The sequence below is a fragment of the Peromyscus maniculatus genome, chromosome 5, assembly GCF_049852395.1.
Source record: "Peromyscus maniculatus bairdii isolate BWxNUB_F1_BW_parent chromosome 5, HU_Pman_BW_mat_3.1, whole genome shotgun sequence".
NCBI classification, from domain to species: domain Eukaryota; kingdom Metazoa; phylum Chordata; class Mammalia; order Rodentia; family Cricetidae; genus Peromyscus; species Peromyscus maniculatus.
The window spans coordinates 31,843,871-31,867,313 of NC_134856.1; the positions used below are offsets into that span (position 1 = coordinate 31,843,871).

The 23,443-nt window shown below is 53.4% G+C and overlaps 1 protein-coding gene across 2 annotated transcripts in view; it reads right to left on the reverse strand.

The window, feature by feature from the left end:
* Positions 1 to 1,151: 1,151 nt before the first annotated feature.
* Rasd2 (RASD family member 2) overlaps positions 1,152 to 23,443 on the reverse strand; it is a 76,114-nt gene continuing 53,822 nt past the window's right edge. Inside the window, exons 1-3 of one of the 2 annotated variants that reach the window (XM_006974953.4) lie at positions 12,062 to 13,004; positions 6,992 to 7,271; positions 1,152 to 3,769 (exon numbers count right to left, since the gene is read on the reverse strand). In XM_006974953.4, the coding sequence (XP_006975015.1) occupies positions 3,240 to 3,769; positions 6,992 to 7,262 (801 nt within the window). In that variant the 5' untranslated portion in view covers positions 7,263 to 7,271; positions 12,062 to 13,004 and the 3' untranslated portion in view covers positions 1,152 to 3,239. Of the gene's footprint in view, positions 3,770 to 6,991; positions 7,272 to 12,061; positions 13,005 to 23,443 lie in introns of those variants that run through there. The other variant, XM_076571987.1, reaches the window with a different exon arrangement.

The window sequence follows — 23,443 nt, forward strand, 5'->3', positions numbered from 1 at the left end:
GATAGCAGAGACAGTGACTATAGCACCAGGGAGTGGTCGCTTCCATGTCTCATTTGACAAAAGACATGACCTAGAAAGTGCTCAGGGGGGCTTGTGCCACACTCAGAACCGTGTGAAGTGTGGGCAAGGGCTGGAGGAGCTGGACCCAGGCAAGTAGGCAAGACACTCCCCACACCCCAGCACAGCCCAACCTGCTTCGCTCACAAGTGTCTCTCTGGGGATTGTGGCTCCTCGCTGGGTTCCTGGCCCTGTGGCCCGAGCCCTTGCCCTAGTCTCTGATCTCCACCTTCAGGCTCTGGCCCCCTGCTGTGCTCACCTGTCAGGCTGAAAACCATTCTCCCAGACACAAAATTCCGTCCTCATCCATGCAGGGGTCAAGCAACCATGGTCCAGAACCTTCATTCACATGTCTATTGGGCAAGCAGCTGAGCTCTGGGCCCAAATCATTACAGAACATACGGGCCACAGAAAATGGAAATGGCCAAGAATGTGCTTGAGGTGAGTGCGCAGCAGCCACCTCCCTGCCCTTCCCTCTGCCCAGAGAGGGGCGCTCAGGCACACAAAACACCGCTCATGGGTCATTCAGGATCGGGCATCTGTGCCTCCAGGTGCCGTCCCAACCACATCCCATCCCTTCTCACTTCACAAAGACTCACTGTTCTTGCCATTCAGAAAGCCACACATTGACAGGTGCTGGCCCTGCCCCAAGCTGGCCTTCTGGGTGACACTGCCCACCAATCCTATGGAGTGTGTCCTGCGTCTTGGAAGATGCTGACCAGCATCTCTGTCCCTCCCAGCAGAGACCTGGAGCAATCCTCTTTTTCATTATTTAGAAACAGCAGATTCACATTGCCAGACTAGTCAGTCTAGCAATCCTCCTGCCACAGTCTCAAATAGCCAGGACAATAGGCATATGCCACAATGCCTGGATCCTCAGGCAGTCTGGATAATCAACAATTTTTGCAGACACTGGTCAATAACCCCTGGAGACATCACTGCTAATGACCACTCAGAGCACACACCATAGCAGGTCCAGGACCAATCTCCTTAATTGGGTTTCATTCTTCCAAATTCGAACTTGAAGACAGTGGAGACCCTGGCCTAGGGAAAAGCCCCTCCCATAGAAACACAGAAAACAAACATCAAGGGCATGGTTGCTAACAAACCAACTTTAATTGATAGTGTACACAGAGGTCCAGGCAGTGGACCGGGTGGGACCAAGCCATACACCTGCCTGGACAAGTACCTGGTATACTCTCAGGGTTGGGGCTGGTGGGCAGGGGGCGGGGGGTGTTTACTGCAGGACAGAAGCAGGTACTGGGCAGTTGTGCTGAGCAGCAGGTGTTGATGTGAAGACACAGGACCAGGCCTGGGGGTTGGTGTGCAGAGCTGAAATTGAGGTGCATTAAGGATGACGATGTACACAGCATCCATGGGTAACCTGTGATCACTGGGGGAGGGGTGTGTAACATGGTCAAATCCCTGCCACTGGGAGCTCCAGGAAGAGAGGTGAAGCACGGTGTGCGTGGAAGGCCCGTGGCTGGCCCAGCTTGCAGTATGTGACCTGGGGCTGGTCACTCCTGCTTCCTGGGCCTTGAGGGAATGCACTAGAAGATTCCTACGGTTTTTAGTAACCATTAGCTTCATTACTTTGTGTGTATGTGGGTACCATGAAGAACATGTAACTCAAAGAATGCCTTACAGAAGTTAGTTCTTTCCCTCCACCATGTGATTCCAGGGATCGAACTCAGATTGAACGGCTCAGACAGCAGCAGGCGCCTTTACCCACTGAGCGTCTCAACGGGCCAGCCTCAGTACTAAAGCAACATGTGTATTACGAGCTGAGCAGGGCCTTTGGTTTTCAGGGTCACAATTCATCCCTCACTGCCACACCTATGTTGGGGACAGAAGTACCTCGCATAGCCTGAGCACTAAGGAAAGACCCAGAAGTCTTCCTGCCAGTCTACGTAAGCTCGGCTTGGGCTCTCGGCTGTTCCACTTCCTCCAAGAGCTGTGAGTAGAAGGGGCACCACAGGTGGGCAGAGGCCAGAGCTGGGGACACACAGACTTGTCACTCTCTGTTACCTAGCACACAAGGAACCCAGTATCCAGTGGGTGTTCAGCAGGTGCTTGAGGAACTGCAGCAGAAGCAAGCTGGATCCAGGCAGAGCTGTCCTGATCTAGCTAGGCATGTGGGGGGGTTAGAGAGTCACTGTCCCCAAGGCCCAGTCATCCTCTCCTGAGGGCAGGGGAGACACCCTTACCTCTGTGACCATGGCACTGTGGGCTCTTTTGTAAGCCGCTGAACACAGGGCAGGATCTAGCTGCACAGCCTGCCTGGAAGCATGGAGGAAGGGGACCCCAGCTAAAGCAACGGGTGTGAACTGGGGAGCCCGGCCAAAGGCAGGTCACTGGGCTCTTACCATACAAGGACTTCATGTCTACTGCAAACAGAACAGAAAACAACTTCAAAACAAAGAGCAATGTCATATGGAGGAGTCTGGGAGAGGAGCCAGGAGGCAGTGGTCTGAGGGACATGGACACCTCTCTCTCTCTCTCTCTCTCTCTCTCTCTCATACACACACACACACACACACTCTCTCTCTCTCTCTCTCTCTCTCTCTCTCTCTCTCTCTCTCTCTTCTCTCACACACACACTCTCTTCTCTCACACACACTCTCACACACACACACACTCTCTCTCTTCTCTCTCACACACACACTCTTTCTCACACACACACTCTCTTCTCTCACACACACACATTCTCTCCCTCTCCCTCTCTCGCCCTCAGCTCAATGTCACGGTGGCCAGCAGCTAAACTGGAGGGGTGGTGTACACAGCTGGGCCAGAGGGCAGGAGTTGAAGACCCAGGAGGGCCATTTCTCCAGAAGCATAGAGACGACGCAGAGGGGGCAGAGGCCACCAGGGAATCTGGCTGGGACATCTGGCTGGGATGTTCTCGTCCTGTGACTTGTGTTGACGCGAGACTCGTGGTCCTTCTGCATTCCTCCTACTCTAACAATACTGAAAGCTTGTCTCAGCTTGAGGGCTGACGTCCCCAAACGTGTCTGTCCTACCACAAAGGAGCCACAGACATAAGGACTCACAGGAGGTGGCTAGGAATCAGGAGAGCGAGCACAGCTTACATGCCTAGGGCCCCCGTGGGAAGTGGGCAGTGGGAATCCTCAGCCACCTCCCTTAAGGCACTGCCCAAGTCCCCTCCCCAATGTCCCTGCCTCTCACTGGATGCTGCATTTGTCCCTCTCTCGGGCCTGGCCCTCCCGTAGGACCTTGGCCTTGATGTACTTGAGGTCACTGTTGACACTGGGGCGGCGGGCAAAGGGTGAGACCATGCCATAGGCACCTGCCACCTTGGTGCGGCGCATGCAGAAGGGCCGGGGATGGAAGGCGTCACCGTACTGCACGGAGATCTTATGGTGCAGGGCAGGGCTCATCTCGTGGGGCAGCTTGGCCATGCTGAACAGTACATAGAACATCTCGTTCACGTTCGTGTTCTTCTTGGCCGACACCTCGAAGTAGGCGCAGTTTTCATCCCCAGACACCAGCAGCTCGGCCTCCATGGCAGTGACCTGGCGGCATAGCTCACTGTGGTCATTCTTGTTCCCACAGATCACCATGGGCAGCTCTGCTGCCTCCTTGGTCTTATTCTTCAGGCAGGACTTGACCTCCAGGATCTGCTTCTGGAGGCGCTTGACCTCGTCGAAGGACTCTCGGCTATCCAGGCTGAACACCAGGATGAAGACATCTCCTGTGGAGGGAACAAGGCAGGCAATCAACTGACAGGCTGCCCTGGTACCCCTCAGCACGGGTCCCATCAGCTGCCACTTAGGAATCCTGCAAACCCTGATGGGGAGGCTCTTCAGGGCATCTGCTGGGAAGAGAGTCAAGGCTCAGAGGGCTTGCAGGTATGTGCGGCACACCTAGCCAGACTCAGATATGACCAGTCCTCCTCCTGTCTCCTTACAGGACTGTGCAGGGCCAGCCATCGTGTGGAGTTACACAATAACTCAGAGAGCTCCTGTGCACATGGAGGTATGACTGGCCTTACTCAGCCACAGCAAAAGCTGGCTCCAGTACCTTGCCCCACAGTAGGAATTCGGCAAGCACTGGTGTCTCTGTGTGGCAGAGGACGTTGGTGAAGGGGGTCTGGGTTTGTATCTTACCTCAACTTAGAAACTGTGTGACCTTGAAGGGTCTGTTTAATCTCTGAGCTCCTGGATTTCCCCGCCCACATCATGTGAATGAAGCTGCCTTGCAGGAGGGTGATTAGAGTCAATGCATGTGGGGTGGCACACACTCAGCCTTGTCAGGCATCAGTAATGCTCATGAGAACAGGCACCTGCTGGGAGCAGAGCACTGTGCACACCTGCTGTCTCCTTGGCACTCCGTAGTACCTCCACGGGGAAGATTTTATTATTTTTCTGTTATGGGTGAGCCAGCTGAAGCTCAGAAAAGGCAAACAACCTGCCCAAGGTCACACAACTCAAATGTGGCTGGGCCAAATCTGTGACCCGATTTGTCCCTCACCTGGACTATGCCTGGCACATAGGATATACTCTGATTCTAGGGTAAACCATCAATAAGTAAGAGATCGTGGCCCACACTACATTATTGGTGAAATTATTAAGGCCACTCCATATAGTTAAAAGGGAGGTTTATTTTGTGGGGTAACTTACAAGTGAAGGGATAGGTTACAGGGTCTGGGAAAGGTGTAGCACTGTCCAGCAGTGTTCTCTGGACAACCCTGCTTGGTCTACCTCCAGTGTCCAGGGTCCAGGAACCAAGAGAGCCGGCACATCCGGATCTCGGGTCTTCAGGGTCCTCTCTTGGCCTGCCTTGTAGGCGTGACGGTTACCGAAGCCTCAATGGGGGTTGGAACTTCCAGATCAAAGCTGGAATGGCTACCCACTACACTTCATCCACTGCAACACACTAATGGGGCCTTAAGTCTGACAGCGATTAGGGAACCCCCCTGGGAGGGTCACAGGTATGTGAAGCAGCCTCCAGCTGCAGTTCAAGGTCAATCGCCACAGAGTAACAATTTCATCCTCCAAGACCTTTCCGTCTTTACCTTTCCCCTCAGCTTTCAGCCCTGAGTGTGGGTCTGAGGTCCCTGATTTGCAGACCAGCCACTGGGTCCAGCAGAGCATCATAGCTTGTGACTGTTGCCTCCTCTCTGGCCTCTACGAGCACATTTTGGTCTCCTACAGTGACAACACACACCCAGCATGAGCTAGTGGGTAGGGCTCAGAAGCACAGCACCCTAGTCTAGCCCACCCGCCTGCAAACCCCGGTCTCTAGTGAGGTGAGCGAAGGGCTGGGATGAAGAATAACACGGGGGCCTCAACTGCCAGCTGCTCTGGCTCCTGCTGCCAAGCCTTGCCCCTGAGGGCTCGCAGCCTCCAAGTGTCCAAATTTGAGACTGCAAATGCCGGGCATTGGAGCGCGGCCCGGCCAGCAGGCCAACAGCTGCAGGAGAAGCTGGTGGGAATGGGCAGCCCTGAGCATCTCTTGTACCCAGAACCAGGCTGGAAAATGAGGCCTTGCCTGGGCTGGTGAGCAAGCAAAGCAACAGATAGACGTGCTTGGAATGCAGTACACAGGAAACAGGGCAAAGCGCTGCTTCAGAGGGTGCAGAAGGAGCGCCAACGCACTGGGGCTGGCAGGGGTTTCCGTGGCCACCTGTAAGTCAGAGGCCGGGGTGGGGGACGTGTACCCAATAAGCGTTATCTGATGGAAAGTGTGCCTTTGTACCTCTTGTGTAACTGAAAATTAACATTGACGCATGCACATTTCTACCAGGGGAGGCATCCAATCCCCTCCCACATAGGAAGAGCTCTCCCACACGACACTCACCTATTCCAAGGAGCTGCCCTACACCCTCCTGTCTTCAAAGCCACATGTGGAGCAAAGTCACAAAGACCCTGACAATGACACCACTATGCTACAGAGGCAGGCTCAGGATTTGAACCCAGGCCCACCTTGGGTTCCTTAAGCAAGATGCTCCCTCTCAAAATCTGGGATGGAGGGGGCCCCATGAGCAGTCTGGGACAGAAAAGGTGACCCGAAGAGGGAGTTCCATGGCCAGAAGGCAGCCTAGCACAGGGATCTAAAATAGCCCGAGTGGGAAGAAAGGGGGCAGTGTGTGGGGCTCTCCGTGGGAATGTTTCACCAATTGTCATTTTTGCATCTGTGTCTGTGTGCACATGTTGATGGGCATTGTGTGTTGCTCCTGTGGCACCATCCACCTTATTTTCTGGGAGTCTTTCACTGATCTAGGATTGCTGATCAGGCTAGGCTGGCTGGCCAGCAAGGCCCATGGACCCGCCGTCTCTGCCTCCCCAGTGCTGGAACGGCAGGCACTCACCACCGTACCCAGCTTTGGTGTGGGCGCTGGGGGTCAAGTGCTGGTCCTTGTTCTTAAACAGCAACTTTCCTGAGTTATTGCCCCAGTCCTCGAGGGTTGTTTTCCTGGGGCTCCCTGCTCCTGTCTCTGTCCAGGGATGCAGCTCAAGGCATGGCTGGAGCCCACAGTGGTCACACTAGAGACATCATCAACTGAAGACTGCCTTCAAGGAACAACCACGACAGCCCAGAAAGCTCCTGGTGGCCCTCGCTCCTGCCCTGCTCGAGATGCTGCTCCCAGCAGGGAAGACAGGCCACAGGGTAGGTCCCTCAGCAATCATGAGCTGTGCCTCCACCTGGGCGAAGGCACTTAACCTCTCTGCCTCAGTTTCCCCCTTGTAAAATGGCAGCAAACACTTGTCCCATAGGCTAGCTGTAAAAGGTAAACACATGCCAAGCTCTATGCAAGGGCCAGGCCCATGGCTGTTACAGAGTGTCAATCACTGAAGTGTCAGGGCAGCCATAGGCAGATGGTGCTGTGGGCCCCACCCCCACATGTCTGGCAAGAAGCAACTTCCCTAAACCGAAGTGCAGACCAGCTGTCCTGTGCCCTCGGTCGCCTTACCCGTGAGGATGGACAGCCTGCGCATGGCAGGGAATGGGTGGTTGCCAGAGGTGTCCAGGATGTCCAGCTGGTACATGTCCCCGTGGATGTTGTACACCTTTCGATGAAAATCCTCGATGGTGGGCGTGTACTGGTCCTCGAAGCGGCCATTGAGAAACCGGGAAACGATGGAGCTCTTGCCCACGCGCGAGGCGCCCAGCACCACCATTCGGTAGGAGTTCTTGGCAGGCACGCTGAGCGTGCAGTTCCCACTGGACAAGGTCTTCATCATGGCTCGGGGCTGCGGCAGAAGCGAGGCGGTGTCAGGGGGCTCATGGCCTGCTCTCTAGTGTAAAATAGAAGCCACTGGCCGGGCTTCCTGAGGGAGCTCAGGGTTGGAGCCGCACCGCCCGCCCCCCCCCCCCCCCCCCCGTTTGTTCATTCATCCACAACCTCTGATCTTTTTAGTCCTCTTCTCAACTTGCTCTCTTATCATCCTCACATGTTTGAGCACAGGACCAACCACAGGGCCACAGCTTTGCTGCTCACTGGGCAGGAAGCTTCACCTCGGAGCCTCTCTCTCCCACACAAATCAACTATGGCACAGGGCTCCACACGGCGGAAAGTCCCAAGGCGCAGCTACCACCAGGGGGCAGCCTTCTCTTACAGCGCCCACTCCTTATGCCACAACTGCCTGGATCCAGCGTCTCCCCGCATATGGCTCAGCTGACAACCTACATTTCTTAAGCAAAGGGTTCCAATGGCTCTGTAGCTCTAACAAGGAGCAAAGTGCAGGCCACTTTCCTGCCAATCCCCTAGTCACCTCCCGGGATACACCCTGGACCCAAGATTTGCATCAACGTGGGCTCCTTCTCACACACGGCCCACCACTGGCTTCAGTAACTTTTGCCTCTGAGCAACCTGAGCTTGAATGAAGGGAGGAGGCTCAAGCCTCATGACTCCAGGGACTGAGGTTCTGGAGGAAAACCCGAAACTTTCTATGGGAGCTTCTTAGTCTCGTGGAAAAGATTTTAAAAAGACTCGGGCTTGTGATCTCGGTGGACCTACGCATACTTCTGCTCCAACAAGGTTACCAAGGGGCCGTTCTCTGCGCCCCCTTCTTCTGCCGGCGCAGCACGCTAGGGTCCCCCAGGCCCAGGTTACACTGAGCTCTGCCTCCACACCTTTGCTACCACAACTTCTCCCCAGAACACTCTTCTCCTCTAGTCGCAGAGTCCATCCCAAATGCCACCTCTAAAGGCTTTGGTCCTTCCCTCGCACCTCACACATACAAAGCACAGCTAACTAACCCCAGAACTGCACGTCGACACAGGCCTGCAGAGAAACACTGTGCTCCTGGCTGGCCACCACTGGTTGTGTAGGCTGAGCATTGCACAAAACACAGCTTGAGTAAGCAAGGAGGGGCTGAATCCCCACACAAGGGGCGTCTTCTTGAAATGCATCTGTTCAGAGCAGGCTCTGCTGCCTGTGTGTGCGCGGCACACACTGAAGCTCTGCCCACAGCCTCATGATGAGACTATCAGGGGGCCATGGTCTGAGATGGCCACCAGGGCTAAGTGACATCCTCCTGGGTACAAGTCTCCAGGCATGCACCCACTCTGCTCATGCCTGCCTGCCTGCCTGAGGTCCTCCACTTTCCTAAAAGCCCTGCTTGGAGGTGGATGTCTGTGAGTTCCAGGCCACCCTGGTCTGGTCTACAGAGCTAGTTCCAAGACTGCAAGGGCTACACGAAGAAACCCTGTCTCCTAAAACAAAAATTAAAAACAACAAACAAACAAAAAAGCTTGTTTGGTATCATTCATCAATTTCCATGGTGTAAATTCTCCCAGCTCACAGTCTGCAACATGACCTCCAAGAATGAATGGCAGACACACGCACAATTGGCCAGCTCAGCACAATGTGGACCCAGGCCTAGCCCTGGAACCGTCACTCCTGGGCCAAGCCAAGGCATGTGCCAAGTGTAGGCTAAATATAGAATAATAATACCAATGACATTTGCTCTGCAGTTGATATATGTCACAGTGCTGTGAGTGCCAGGCACACATCTGCTCCAATCCTCAGTGACTGAGAAGGTAGATGATGAGGATACTGAGGCACAGAGAAGCCAAGGTGCTGGGAAGGGGGGCCTGCCCCGGGCTACTATCCTGCACTTTGGGGGCCACCTCCCATCATACATGTGCTTTTCTGCCCAGGTCACTGGGGACTGTGGCAGCTGCCCACTGGTGAAATTCTGGTCCTAAGGCCCTTATGTCCCCCCTTGAAGGCATACCTAAAGCAGACTGTGAGTCTGTGCTTTGGGGCTGCAGCACTATGCACACAGAAGGTGCTCAATAAATGACCCCTGAATGAGAGAAATTGCAGCTGCCTCTACCATCAGCCTCACCCACCCTCTCACTCCTGTCCCCCAGCCCCACTCTGGCTAGCAGACCTCCTCCCTTCACCCAGTCTACCTGCCTGGCCGCTGGCTGTGCTGATAAGGATCCCACCCCACCCCAGCCCCGCTGAAGGTCCCCAAGTGTGGCTTTGCTCCCCGGAGGCACCCACCCCAGTCCTTCTGCAGGGAGGACGGCTGTTGATGGAGCCCCCCTCTCTAAATGGGAGGGGAAGGCGTGAGCCAGCAGTCACCAGGGATGCAGTCTGCCTCCACAGCCTCCTTGCCCCATCTTCTAATCCAGACCTCACAATACACAATGACTGAAAGCAGGGGGTCAGGGCGGCAGGCAGGCAGAAAGGAAGGCGTGAGAGAGGAGGCATGAAGGAAGTGGAGCCAGGAGAGTCTGAAAGAGGAAGCCAAGGGAGAGGGCAGGGCAGGGCGTCATAAATTAAAGACAGGGGATCAGAGAGGGGTGGAGACAGAGGAGGACCCAAGGCTATCTGTGACAGACCTAGGCTTTTCACATGGCCTGAGCCACGTGGGGCTATGTGAGACACCCAGATACCTAGAAGCCAGGTGACAGGGCCTCTGACTCCACCCTCCAGGAGGCCCTGAAGGAAGCCCTAAGGCCCTGAGGACAGAGTCTCCCCTGCTGCCTGCCCGTCGCTCTGTTTCCAGCCAGGCTAACCCAACAACGGTGGGAATGGGCAGATCCCAAACCCCAGAGTGAGGTTACGGGGAAGGGAGTGAGAGGGTGGGTGAGGCTGATGGTAGAGGCAGCTGCAATTTCTCTCATTCAGGGGTCATTTATTGAGCACCTTCTGTGTGCATAGTGCTGCAGCCCCAAAGCACAGACTCACAGTCTGCTTTAGGTATGCCTTCAAGGGGGGACATAAGGGCCTTAGGACCAGAATTTCACCAGTGGGCAGCTGCCACAGTCCCCAGTGACCTGGGCAGAAAAGCACATGTATGATGGGAGGTGGCCCCCCAAAGTGCAGGACAGGCAGCACAGAGCAGGCCCTCCTTCCCAGCAGCCCCTCCTGGTGGCCTAGAGAAGTCGGAAACTGTATGTAAGGATAGGGACCTGAATGTAAGCAGGGTACTGGGAGTGGAGTCGTCGTCCCCCAGGGACAGCACCCACCACCAGCAGGCATCTGTCACGCAGGAGCTGCCTTGTTCCAATGAGGAGCCTTCCAGAGGACAGACGGGGACTCTGGTTCTCAGAAAGGTTGAATCCACACAGCAGGTGCCTGGCTGGGATTACAAGTGGGCTCCTCGGCTGTAAAACCTGACCTCTTACCTCTACAAAAAGCCACCACCACCCCTCTAGCGGCCTAAACTGGAGTCTTCTTCAAACAGCTCTGACTCAGTGAAGCCCTAGGTGGCACTGGGCAGGGAATGACCCTGTGACTCCTGTTACGTCCCTCTTCCTCTCTCCCTCCAGGCAGCTGGGATGGGCACTCTGCCCAGGACTCTGCATACCCTGCCAGCCAGCTCCCAGGCAGTGCAAACTGTGGGCCATTTACCTTCCCTAGGTCTGCCCCAGGGCTTGACGGAAGCTGGGCAGGTCAGATGGGTAAGGACGACTGGATGAGTCTAAATGAGTTCCCTGGGTGCACCTCAGACCAAGTTCACCACACCACCCAGCTGCACATGCCCCCAGACCAGGTTCACCACACCAGCCGGCTGCACATGCCCCCAGACCAGGCTCACCACACCACCAGCCTGCACAACCGCAGCCTCTTGGGACACACACTGTAGTCCTGGCTTTTCCCCCACACTCTGGTGAGTCCCAGGGGCTTTGCAAAGCCACCCTTCCCATCCTGGGAAGCTCAGGACGGCAGAGAGCAAGGGGAATCTGCTTCTGGCTAACTAATTCTGCTTTGTGCCAGCCCAGCAACTCTGAGTGAATTGGTCTGCTCACCCCTCCTAAACATCAGGTAGAAACAAACCCAGCCTGGTCAGGTACCCAGAAGCCTTTCCAATCAACACAGGGCTCTTTTCTTTGGGGCAGTCTCTCTGAGTAGCCGTGGGCCACCTGGCTGCTCCCAGCCCAGTGGAGGACTTGTGGGGACCCCATCTTGTCCCTCTGGGGCTTAGGGGAAACCTGAATTAGATGCTCCAAAGCAGGCCATGGCTCCAGACCTTGTCCTAGCTCCCAGAAGGTCCCTTCCTCATTCTCGTGGGACTGGTTGCAGGGATGGGCAGGAAACTGTGGCCTGTCAGAGGTCCACACACACTGGCCAGTTGACTACAGGAAGCCCTTATGGCAAGGGTATCTTGAAAGGAAACGCTCCAAAGCTCAGGGCACTCGAGGCAGGTGAGTCCTGATCTTTCTTCCTCCAGGGCGGGTCCTGCAAAGGTTAAGTCTAGGGAAGGTGAGTGCCTCTGTTGCCTCCTTTTAAAATGGACTGGCTCTTGATCTAAACAAAAGCTCCCAGAAACAAATGGAGCACACAAGAGCTCTATAAACCCTGTTCCCTGGGCTATGCAAGAGGCTAGAAACCACCTGATGTAGGCTAGGCCTCTTGTGAGCTTAACTCTCTACGTGGGTAAAGCATCGGGACAGGTAGTAGGTTCCGTTTAAGTTTCCCTGTCATGAACAGCCAGCGTCACCCAGCTTGCGTTCCTCTGCCTAGCCGGTTTCCCCACTCCACCTAACTAGCTCCCCCGTTCCACTGGGGTGTCTCCCTTACCTGGGAACAGCGGGCCTGGCCCCGAGCACGGCTTGGAGGGCTGCCTGAGAGCTCCTGGAGAAGCGGGGAACCGCCTGCCGCTCCTGCCCCCGAGTCTCCCGGCGTCTGCGGGGGTTCCAGGGTCACTGAGTACGGATCCTCTTGCGCGCAGCGCTCGGAGCTGGGCTGAGTACGGCCGGGCGAGGAGGTACGCGGAGCCCCATGGGTGGGCTCCGAGGGCTCGGCGGGGCCAGGGCGCTGGGCTGGCTCCGGCTCGCCGCCGGCGGCCCTGCCCTGCCCCGACACCGGGGACTCCGGTTGAGCCAGGTGCACGGAGGTTTGGGGACGTCCAATACGGGGGTGTCCCCGCCTAGAGCTCCGCTCTGGGGGGACGGGCGGGTGAGAGGAGGACGACTCCGGGAATGAAGGAACGGACCCCGGAGACTCAGAGGGTCCTCTGGAGGTGTCGACCAACCTGAGAACCCGCCTGGTCCCTTATGTTGCCTCCTTCTCCAGCCCTCAAGTGGGTGGCCGTAGGCAGGGCAGAGGGGCTGCGCACCCGGCAGTGGCCTTCCGAGCTGCTTGCGGTCCTGCAGCTCGACCCTCGTGGAAAGGACCGCTGCTTGCTCCTCGCCAGGCGCCGCTAGCTCAGCTCAGCGCGCGTGTAGGAGGGGGCCTTGAACGCCACCCTAAGGCTCAGCAGCTCCAAGTTCTCCCGAAGCCCGCACGGTTCGACACTGCACCTCCTCTCCCCGAGGGAGGAGAAGTTTCTTAGGGCTGGCTCCTCCCTCGCCCTCTCCCGCAGGCGAACGCGGCTGTTCGCGTCGGGGCGAGCTCTCGGGGTCTTCCCTTATAGCCCAAGCTCTGGCTCCGGATGGTACCTCCTGCGCCTGCCTGGGGCCCTCTCGCGCGACGCGTCCTGAGCCCACCTGCCCAGCGCTGGCGTCTGGCCTCCTGCGCCCCGCCCCCGCCACAAGTGGCCAATCAGCGGATGGTCCCGAGGCCAGGCTCCGCCCCCACTCCGCCCTGGTCTCTGGGCCGCGGCAATCTAGGGCTACGCGCGTGCCCCGGCGCGTGGGGCTGGGGCTGCGGGGGGATGTCCCGAGGCTTCGGCTGCACGCACCGTGACCGGAAGGCCGCACGGCACGGGCCTAGGAGGCTGACACTGCGCACGCACTCGTCCGCACGCCAGACCAGGCCGTGGGAACCTGCCCCTGACCCCCCCAGCCTTGCCCTCGGTGAACCACCCCCATACACCCTCAGATGCCCACCTCGGTTCGCCGGGAGCCCAAGCCAGGCCGCCGCTTCCTTTGCGGGCTCTTGGCCTGCGGAGCACATGGGTGGCACACGTGCAGCCACGAGGGGCCCTGACTCACCTTGCTCAATGGATGCAGCTCAGAGGACACTGTCCAGGGAGACCTCCCCTGGCCTACGGTGTCGTGGGACACTGGCCCTGCCTATCCGGGACAGAGCCAGGGCATGCAATGCTAGGGAGTGCTTTGAGCCAGGCCAGACACCAGGCGTTCTTGTTTCCACAGACCACATACTTCTTAATGTTTTCTTTACTCCCAGACCCGCTACCCCCAACACATTTTTCAGAGTCTCATTAATGTCATTGCCTTACATGGGAAGCCCGTGTCCCAGGCCATAAATAGAAGGTTAGTATAAAACAAGCCGGAAAACAAAGCAAGGCTTCTGAACTCCAGCTGGAGTCTGCCTCCACGCAGGGAGGCGAGTGAGGCCTGGAAGAGATGGAAGTTCATTAGGCCAAAGCACTTTCTTCTGCTGAATTCTCTGTGTGGACCGGGAAAGGGTAGGTACTGTCTACCCTTTGATTCCAGAGCCTGGGGGTGGCTCCGTTGTGGCACAGCCTCCTTCAGGGACTGTTTGTGTGCTCGGCAGAGGGACTGGGTGAGAGATCTCTGCTCCAGTCCTAGCTCTCACCATCCAAATGTTCCATCCTGGACCAGTCGTGGAAGACTCTGGCCGTACATGTGTCATTTTTAAAATGGGCATCAATACTGCCAAGTTCATAGAGTGATTAAAAACTGTTAACCTGGCCTTGGACTTTAAAACATAGGTAATGGCTTGTTCCATCCAACCTTAAACCATCTTGACGCTCCCCAGGGATACTGTGTGAGGGAAAATGCAACAGGTTCTGGGGAGAGGAGGGCTGGGAGAGGTGGCTGGTCAGCCCGTTTGGTCCCAGTCTAGGTTTCAGAGTGGCTAAGGAACATGTCCAAGGTCACCAGTCACAGGCAAGTGGCAAGATCCTAGCCCTGTGCCCTTTCCCAAACCAGACTTGACTTCTAGGAACTGGCTTCAGCCCGGAGGGTTTGCACCAGCCTTGACGCACAGCTTGGCAGTGGGAGGCAGGCAGAGTGACATGCTTCAGCTGGAAGGCTGGAGCCAGGAGGACTCAGGCCACCAGGCCAGCTCTCCACCCTCATCCTGGGAGTGTGGCAAGTGGCCAGCTCAAAGCTGGCACAGGAACCCAACACTCGGGCTATCAGCCAAGTCCTCTGTGACCACTGACCAGATCCCAGTGTGCTGCTAGCAGTGCATGTGTTGCTGGGTAGCCCTGTGGACCCACCTGGCCCTGTTTCAGCCTGATTTAAAAAAAAAAAAAAAAAAAAAAAAAAACAGCTCAGTCAACAGAAGAACTCCACATCCGGGGACACTTCATGGAACCATGGAACCCCACCCACGTGTACCCAATTTCTTACCCTTCCCTACACACAGGTATCTCCAGATGGACCACTTGCCACCAAAGCATCCTCCCTCCCATTATATGCCCTGCAGCTCCCTCTTTCCCATAACCATGATCTCTAAAACCTTTTCTTTCTTCTTTTTGAACACATAACATTTTTAAAATGTATTTATTTATTCTTCTCTCATACAATACATTCCAGCCACAGCCTCCCTCCCTCCATTCCTCCATGCTCCCCACACACATCTTCCCTCCTCTGTTTCCTTTCAGAAAAGAACAGGCCTCCCAGGGATATCGACCAAACGTGCATTTAACAAGACTCGATAAGACCAGGCACAAACCCTCACATCAAGGCTGGGCAAGGCAACCCAGTAGCAGGAAAAGGATCCCAAGAGCAGACAAAAGAGTCAAAGACACCCCCACTCCCACTGTTGGGAGTCCCACAAACACCCCAAGCTAAACATCCACAGCATGTCCTAGCACAGACCCATGCAGGCTCCATGATTGCCACTTCAGTCTCTGTGAGCCCCTATGAGCCCTTAGTTGATTCTGTGGGCCGTGCTAAAGCCTTTTCTTAAAATGCCACCCTTGCTGAAGGATTTTCAAGAGCTCCCATTACCTGAGATATAAAATCTAAGCCTCTCAGCCTGGCTCACAAAGCAAATCACATCACTTCCAGGTTCCTAAGGACACAGGTTATCACTACTCCAAGCTTTGTGGATGAGGGTCCCCACCACCTCTAGCAACACTTTTTCAAGGTTGAACTCTACACATCCTTCAAAACAGACTTCTGAACTGTTTCTCCCATGCAGCTTTCTCCCAGTATTGCTGGTGGTGTGAACCTGCTGGTCCTCTTAGCCTCGCCCCCATCAATGCCTGATTCTTTTCTTCAGGGAAAGGTCTTTGGTTTTTTGGAGACAAAGTCTCTCTATGAAGTCCTAGCTAGCCTAGAACTCACAGAGATCCCCCTGCCTCTGCTTCATAAGTGCTGGGACTAAAGGTATGCACCACCACACTTAGTGAAGCCTGGTTCTTTAAATCTCACTTCTTTGTCCATGGAGTCGATATTAGAATAGTAGTGACCTCATAGGATTGGATTAAAATAAACTGTAGAGTGGACTGAACCAAGATGACTTCCTTAGAGACCTTGTCTCATCTTACCACACATTTTGGACACATGCCTCATCCCCCACTCACATACACACACACACACACACACACACACACACACACACACACACACACACACACACACACATGCTGTATGCATGTGAGCACCTTGGAGTGAGGATGGATCCTGATTCATCTTGTTATCATGGGTCTTTTGTTGTTTGGCTGGTTGATTTGGTTTGTTTGTTTTTGTTTTCAAGTCAAGGTTTCTCTGTGTAGCCCTAGTTGTCCTAGAACTCACTTTGTAAATCAGGCTGGGCTCAATCTCACAGAGAGCCTCCTGTCTCTGTCTCCTGAGTACTTGGATTAAAGGCATGCATCACCATGCCTGGCACCATCGTGGGTTTTTTTGTTTGTTTGTTTGTTTGTTTGTTTTAATGCTTATCGAATTGTACTCAACTGAACACATGCGTTCTCCTTGGAGACAAAGGGAGGAGAACACAGAGAGGCAGTTCCATTGTGTCCTCCCAACGTCCTTACAGAAAGGGAAACTGGGGGAAGCTGTTCTACCTGGTAGCCAACAAGAGACTGAGCTAGGAGCCAAGATAAATGTCCCCAAGAGAAACAAGTCATTGACCAAATGTGCACTCACACACGGGCCCTGGCTGGTTTTCTAGAACACTGGTTCCTAACCCTGGGTACTTAAAAATGAAGCAGATCTAGGTGCCAGCTCCACAGCTAATTTAAATGCTCCAGCACTGGGCAGAAACCCCAGTGATCCCAGCCCACAACCAGCACAGCCAGGCTTGCTGGAGCAGCCTTTCTCAAGGACCAGCTGGGGCTTGCCGGAGATGCAAAATCCAGCCCCACTCACCTGCCTGGTGTGAGGTTCCTGCCATCCTGGGGTCTTGGATATGCCCCAGCCTGAGAACCTCTGATCAGGCAGAATTGTGGTGCCTTAGAAGTCACCTGGCCCAGCCTTCCTGTTCTGTAAAGACTGAGTTCATCACATGCCGATGAGACCTAACCTCAGAAGGCAGGGATGGCTCCCAGCACAATGCTACTTCCTACTGAATGCACAGTATTCCTGCTGGACAGCCATGGCTAGGCACATGGATCAGTTTTGAACTTGGGCAAAAGTAGATGGATTGGTGACCAGAGCCCTGGGTCAGATGCTGTCAAGGCAGAGAGCAGCTGGTTGGTGGACTGGCTGTGCTTGGCCTCATAGATCCTTCACACATTCCCAGGGTATAAACAATACAGGAGTGCCCTGCACCAGGGATCAGCAGGAAAACCATGTGCCCTCTCCTCTATTCCAACTGACTGCATAGGAACCTGTTGTGAGAATTCGCTCCACCAATGACCTGTGGTATCTAGCCTGATAGAGGCGTGGTTTTTTTCTGGGTATGCGACTGCTTAACACTGAGGATGGGGTGCATCCTCTCTCTCTCTCTCTCTCTCTCTCTCTCTCTCTCTCTCTCTCTCTCTCTCTCTCTCTCTCTCCTCTGCACATGCTTCTTCCCCAGGCCTGGTTCTTTTGTCCACCCCCTGCTTTTCCTAATAAAGCTCTGATACTGGGTTTTGTCGTGTCTTATGACCTTTTTGCCAAGTAACAACGCCGCTTATTATTTTTTTTTTTTTTTTGGTTTTTCGAGACAGGGTTTCTCTGCGTAGCTTTGCGCCTTTCCTGGAGCTCACTTGGTAGCCCAGGCTGGCCTCGAACTCACAGAGATCCGCCTGGCTCTGCCTCCCGAGTGCTGGGATTAAAGGCGTGCGCCACCAACGCCCGGCCGCTTATTATTTTTTTAAAACAACAACACTCTCCAGGAAAGGCGCAAAGCTACACAAGAGAAACCCTGTCTCGGAAAACCAAAAAAAAAAAAAAAAAAAACAAAAAAAAAAAAAAAAAAAAACAACAACACTCTGCAACTGGGTCTACCTTATCCTGTATCTGTCAGTCTGTTTTTCCATAGCACCCATTAATAAATTGATATATATATTCCTGTATACACTCTTTTGGCTCTCCTTTCAGGAACTGTCTTAGCCCCCACAAGCCTCGTGGTCCCTACAAACTCCAACTTATCAGAAGCCCAGCAAGACAATGTTGCTCTGTACCCCTTGAGTCAGCTACTTAACCTCTCTGGTCTTCATTTCCCAGAGCACATACTGCTTCTTGCCTGGGCTGCTGATGTATGGTTCCTGGCCTTCGCATGCAGGGCTGCTGATAGGGGCCAACGTTTCCTCCCTGTGTGCTGAGGAGCTCTGATTATGGCATCTCTTACTTTGGGGCACACCTTTGCTCTCTGAACTTCTGTTACTTGTTCCTGAAACACATAGGGACAGTGCAGTGTCCTCCCTAAGCTTATTGTCAGAATGCCTGGTGTCTGGAGTCACTGTCCATACAGATGATGATCTGTCACACACCTCATCTTGAAAGCAGAGAGTATCTGTTATTTGTAAGCATGAGGAAGAGGACAGCTGTAAGCTTCCTCCTCCATCAGGCAGGCATGTTGGACCACAGGCACCAAGGCCCCATCTTGGTCTTCATGACTTGCACTGCACACTACACAGATGTCTTCCAGCCCCTATGTAACGTCTGTGCAAGGCAGAGAAAGGCCCTGTGTTGGGCAGAGGCAGCACTACATTGAGGTTCAAAGCTTTTAGGGGGACACAAGCCAGCTTCCTCAACTGAATGTCCCTAGCAGTAAGCAACCAGCATCACCATATAGGGCAACTCCTTGCACCCTTATTCTTTCCTCAACATGCAACAGGACAGACTTGTGGGGCCAGAGAGGTTTGATCATGACACCAGAAAGGGCCAAGATGATTGAGTAAATGGAGTGGCCTAGAGAATTTAAATCACCACAAGGACTGTGCATGGAGGCTCTCTTCTTTTCAGACACTGGGTTGGTCCCTGTATCTACATAAATGTGTGTATGCATGTGTGTGTGTGTGTGTGTGTGTGTGTGTGTGTGTGTGTGTGTGTGTGTTGTATATGCATATATGTGCATGAGTGTGCATAAGTGTGCATGGTTACATGCATTTGCAAATGCCAGGAATCTAAGTCAGATGACTCTACCTTAAATTTTCAATGTAACTCTGTGGGTAGAGTACCAGCCTAGCCCAACAAAGGACCTGGGTTTGATTTCCCAGCACCTCCCAAACCAGGGCACTGGCACATAAGCCTGTCAGTAGTTCAAGGTTATCCAGGCTTCAACCAGCTCCTGGACCACTTGGGCTAAATGAGACCCTGTCTCACATTCACCACGACCATGGAAAAGTTAGATCTTTGGGTCCTTCATTGAACCTGGAGCTCACCAAATGGCTAAACAGACTGACCAGCAAACCCCAGGATCCAACCGTCCACCTTCTAGTGGTGGGGTTACAGGCTCACACCACCGTGTGTGGCTTTCTGTGTGAATGCTGGGGACCAAATTCAGAACCTCCTACCTGTGCAGCAAGCACATTACCGTGGAGCCATCTTCTCAGCCCTGCATGAACCTTTTCTAGTCAGGCCACAACTCTATGTGGGAAGGGTATTACTAGCTTCACTTGTAGAGGAAGAAACTGAGGCTGAGAGACAGCCCTTTGCCCTAGGACACCTGGGCAAGGAACTGACAGCCTGCACTGAGTGATCATCTGCTTTGCTGAGCTCTAAAACAGCTGCTGTAAAGAGACCTACACAGGACCCCTGTGGAAACTCCATGTAGCTGTCTGGGCAGGGTTTGTTACCTCTTGTAAGCGACAGAACTGATGCTCAGAGATGTGCAACAGTTCCTAAAGTGACCTGACTAATAAGAGACCAAGCCTGTACCAAAAACATGTCCAGGTCTTTGAACTAGTTACTGGATCTTTTTTATGACACTGTTCACAGCTAAGATCTGTCTGAACATGATCTAAGAGGCCTCTCATTCTCCCTTCCTTTCATCCATCCACCCCCATCAACATCATCCTCTCTATCATCTTCACCTCCATCACCTCTATCCTCTCCTCCATCCCCATCTGCATAATCATCACCTCATCATCTCCATTATCTCTTCCTCCATCAATACCTTCATCATCTCCATCCCCTTCATTACTTCCATTTTCTTCTCCATCAGCATCTCTATAATCATCACTATGTTCTCCTTCATCAGCATCTTTATAATCTTTACCATCCCCATCTTCTCCATCATCACCTCCATTATCTACATCTTATTCTTTATCATCATCTCTATCATCATTACCTTCATCTCCTTTATGATCATCTCCTCATCAGCACCTCCATCATCATCATCATCACCACCATCACCACAATTCTCATCATCTCCCCATCATCATCATCTCCTTCATCTTCACCATCAACACCACCATCACCTTTATCATTGCCACCACCCCCTCCACCTTCCATAAATCCCTCATCTCCACCACCACCATCACCTTTATCACCTCAATCACCTCCACCACCACCATCACCTTTATCACCTCCATCACCTCCACTACCATCATTCTCACCTCCATCATTGGCATCATTGTATCCCTAGCCCTTGGCACTTCCACTTCTCTCTTGGCATTTTTCAGGCTCCCAGACCTTGACCTAGAATGGTCCAGATGGAGAAACAAATGAAACATGACTTGCTTAATCCTTGCCCTTTAGGAAGAGCATTTTGTGTGTCTCCTTCCTCCTCAAAGCCCAGGGAAACAAGCAGATTAGAGCTGAGGCAAGTGTGACTTTATAGCAGGGAAGAACATGAAGCTTCTAGCTTGATATTTCTTGATTTCTTCCATTGTGCTGAACTCAAAGCTAAGAGAGCCTTTGTTCTAAACACAGTGTGCACATTAACTCACTCATGAGGAGAGTCTGATAATCTCAATTTTTCATCCAAGGAGACTGAAGCTCCAAGAGGTGAAGTAAGCAGCCTGAGGTCCCTCAACAATATCTGGTAGGACTGAGTCTCAGTGTCTCTCTGAGACTCCAAACGAGCACTCTGATACAGGTGCTGGTGTCCATGTGGCTCTTGGGAGCCACATAGCCTGGTTCTGCCTTGGAGTCTTTCCCAGACCCCTGTAACCAGACAGTTTTTATGACCTGAAAACTAGTCTATCCCTGCAAACATTGCTAGCCAGGTGGGCTGTTGACCGCCCCTCTTGTTTGCAGACCAGGTGTCCATAAGCCCTCAGTTCCAGAGACAATGGGACATCTCAGTCACTGGGTGCCTCAGTGGGCAGCCCCAGGCTCACCCCACTTCTAGTATCATTGCCCATGAGTAATGGCACAAAAAGAAGCCTTGGGCTCCCCATCACTATTTCCAGCCCTTGCTTTTACCCTTGAGAGTCAGGAAAGGTACAAACTAGACCATCAAACATCTCTAGGTTCAAATCCAGCCTCTGCTTCTCACCCTGCCTTGCCATAGGTAAGCTAGTTCTCTGTAAGCCTAAATGATTTCATCTGTCCAATGGGCTGGGATGGGAATCACTCATTCATTTCATCATTCAGTCTGTAACAAGCAAAGACTGCTGGGCTAGCAACCAAACAGTAGCTCAAGAGATGTATTCCAACTCTATCTAGGATCCACCATCTAACAAAGATGATAGAGAGCCTGGGATCTAAAAGAGGCCAGAGAGACCTTGGGGTTCACAAGACTAGAGACAGAGGACAGAACATGTAAAGTTGGGACAGAAAGAGTGGCCTGTTTGTAAAAGCAAAACTCTTCCACGTTGACTGGGAAACAGAGACTAGAAGGTAAGGCTCCACGGAAAGCAAGGGCAGATGTGCCCAGTGCACAGAACTCAGAGTACAGTAAATGCTCAATGCAAGTAACCCTTCTGACCTTAGAGCTGAAACCCAGCCAGACCTAGACAAAGCCTCGCTACCTTCCAGGAGGCCATTCCTTTCTCATTGGCACCAGGCTCCCTGTGGTGTACAGCATACAGAGGTCTCTCTGCCCCAAGGCCATGTCGAAGCAGGGCGGACCACACTGACTAAGCATGCTGCTCTGGGGCTGAGCCCACTTGGCTTTGGGGCAATCCACATGTCTGTCCCAGCCTCGGTCCCCAATCCCATCACTTCCTATGGAAAGTTATCTGTATATATGGCCACCGGTGGCTTCTCTGGTAGAGAGCTGGAGCTGATTTCCGCTGCCTGGAGCCCTGGAGGCTGCTGGCCTTGCATTGGCCAGTAGACATAGGAGGAACGAGGCTGAGGCTGAGAGACCTGGGGTCCTTGAATCTAGCCACACTGGCGAATACAAGCAAAGCCTGCCCTACTGGAAGGAAAGACCACATCGTGAGAAATGACTCAGGGAGAAGACCTTCCCAAACCTTCCAGCCGGCAGCTGAACACAGTTACATGTGTGCTCAGCCGTGATGGTGTACAGCAGTAGCTTACCTTGTCCACCACAAAGTGGAGGAAACTCGGAAAACATTGGTGTTTGAAGCTGCCAAGTCAAGGCGGTGGCTTGTTCTGTGGCTTGGGCACTGAAATTCCCCAGAGGCCTATGTGTTGAAGGCTTGGTCCCAGGGTAGCACTACCAGGATGTGGTATGGCTGTGGGAGGTGGGACATTACAGGATGTCCTTAGATTATGGTTAGTGTGGTCCTGAAGGGGACCATATTCATGGCTGGAACTCGTTCTGTACTTCCCGGCTTGTGTTGTAGGTGTTTTGCTCTGCTGGGCATTCTTGCCACTGTACCCCGCCTTTGCTGGGTACCCCGCCTTTGCTGGAGAACTCAAACCACCAATCCACCAGTCTTGGACTATACCCTCCAAAACTCTGAGCTAAACCTTCTCCTTTCATAAGTTCATGACCTCGGGCACTTCGTTAGAGTAAAACTGACTAATAGCCATCTGTCTGGGCTTCTATTGGCACCACAGTATCTGTAACAGGGACAAGTTCACCTAACCATAGCACAGTTTCACCTGTAGGGAGAGTGATGGTGCTGAGTGCCTCTGGGTGGGCTCTAGAAGCTGCCACATGTTGCTCTGTAGTGCTCTCCCAGCACCAACCTTATTTTTGGCACCAAGTTGCTAATGTTTTGTGTCAGCTGTGCCTTAGAAGAGTCTGGGGTGTCCTCAGCCTCTTGGCTCATCCCTGCTTACAACACCCTAATGAGCCCTGTAATCTTCTTTGGCCATACACACTCGGCAAGCATCCTGGCTGGACTTTCAAGAAGTTACACAAGGCCTGTGTGTGTGTGTGGGGGGGGTGGTCTGCTTGTCTTCTAGAATATTCTTAGCTTGTGTTCTGAGTAGAGATGTGAGACCTGCTCGAGGCTACAAGAGCCTGGGGTGATTCTTGTGTTGATTCTCACCACCTTCCAAAGCACAGCAAGAGAGCAGCCCAGTGCAGAGGGTGGGGATATGTGATGGGGGCAACAGGAGGCACCCTGTTTGCCACAGTTTAGAGACCCACAGAGGTTTCCTAGTGAGAAATTACTCAAGGTCCCAGGATCCGAGCTTGTTTTACCCAGCAGGGCTGCATAAGGGGATGATTTGACCACAGGCGTGGTTACCAGGTGTTTGAAAGGGTCTGCACTTGACTGTGTGGTATGCTTTGATCTAGCAAGGGGGAGGTCTTTTGCCACACCCCTTGGCTTTGTTATAA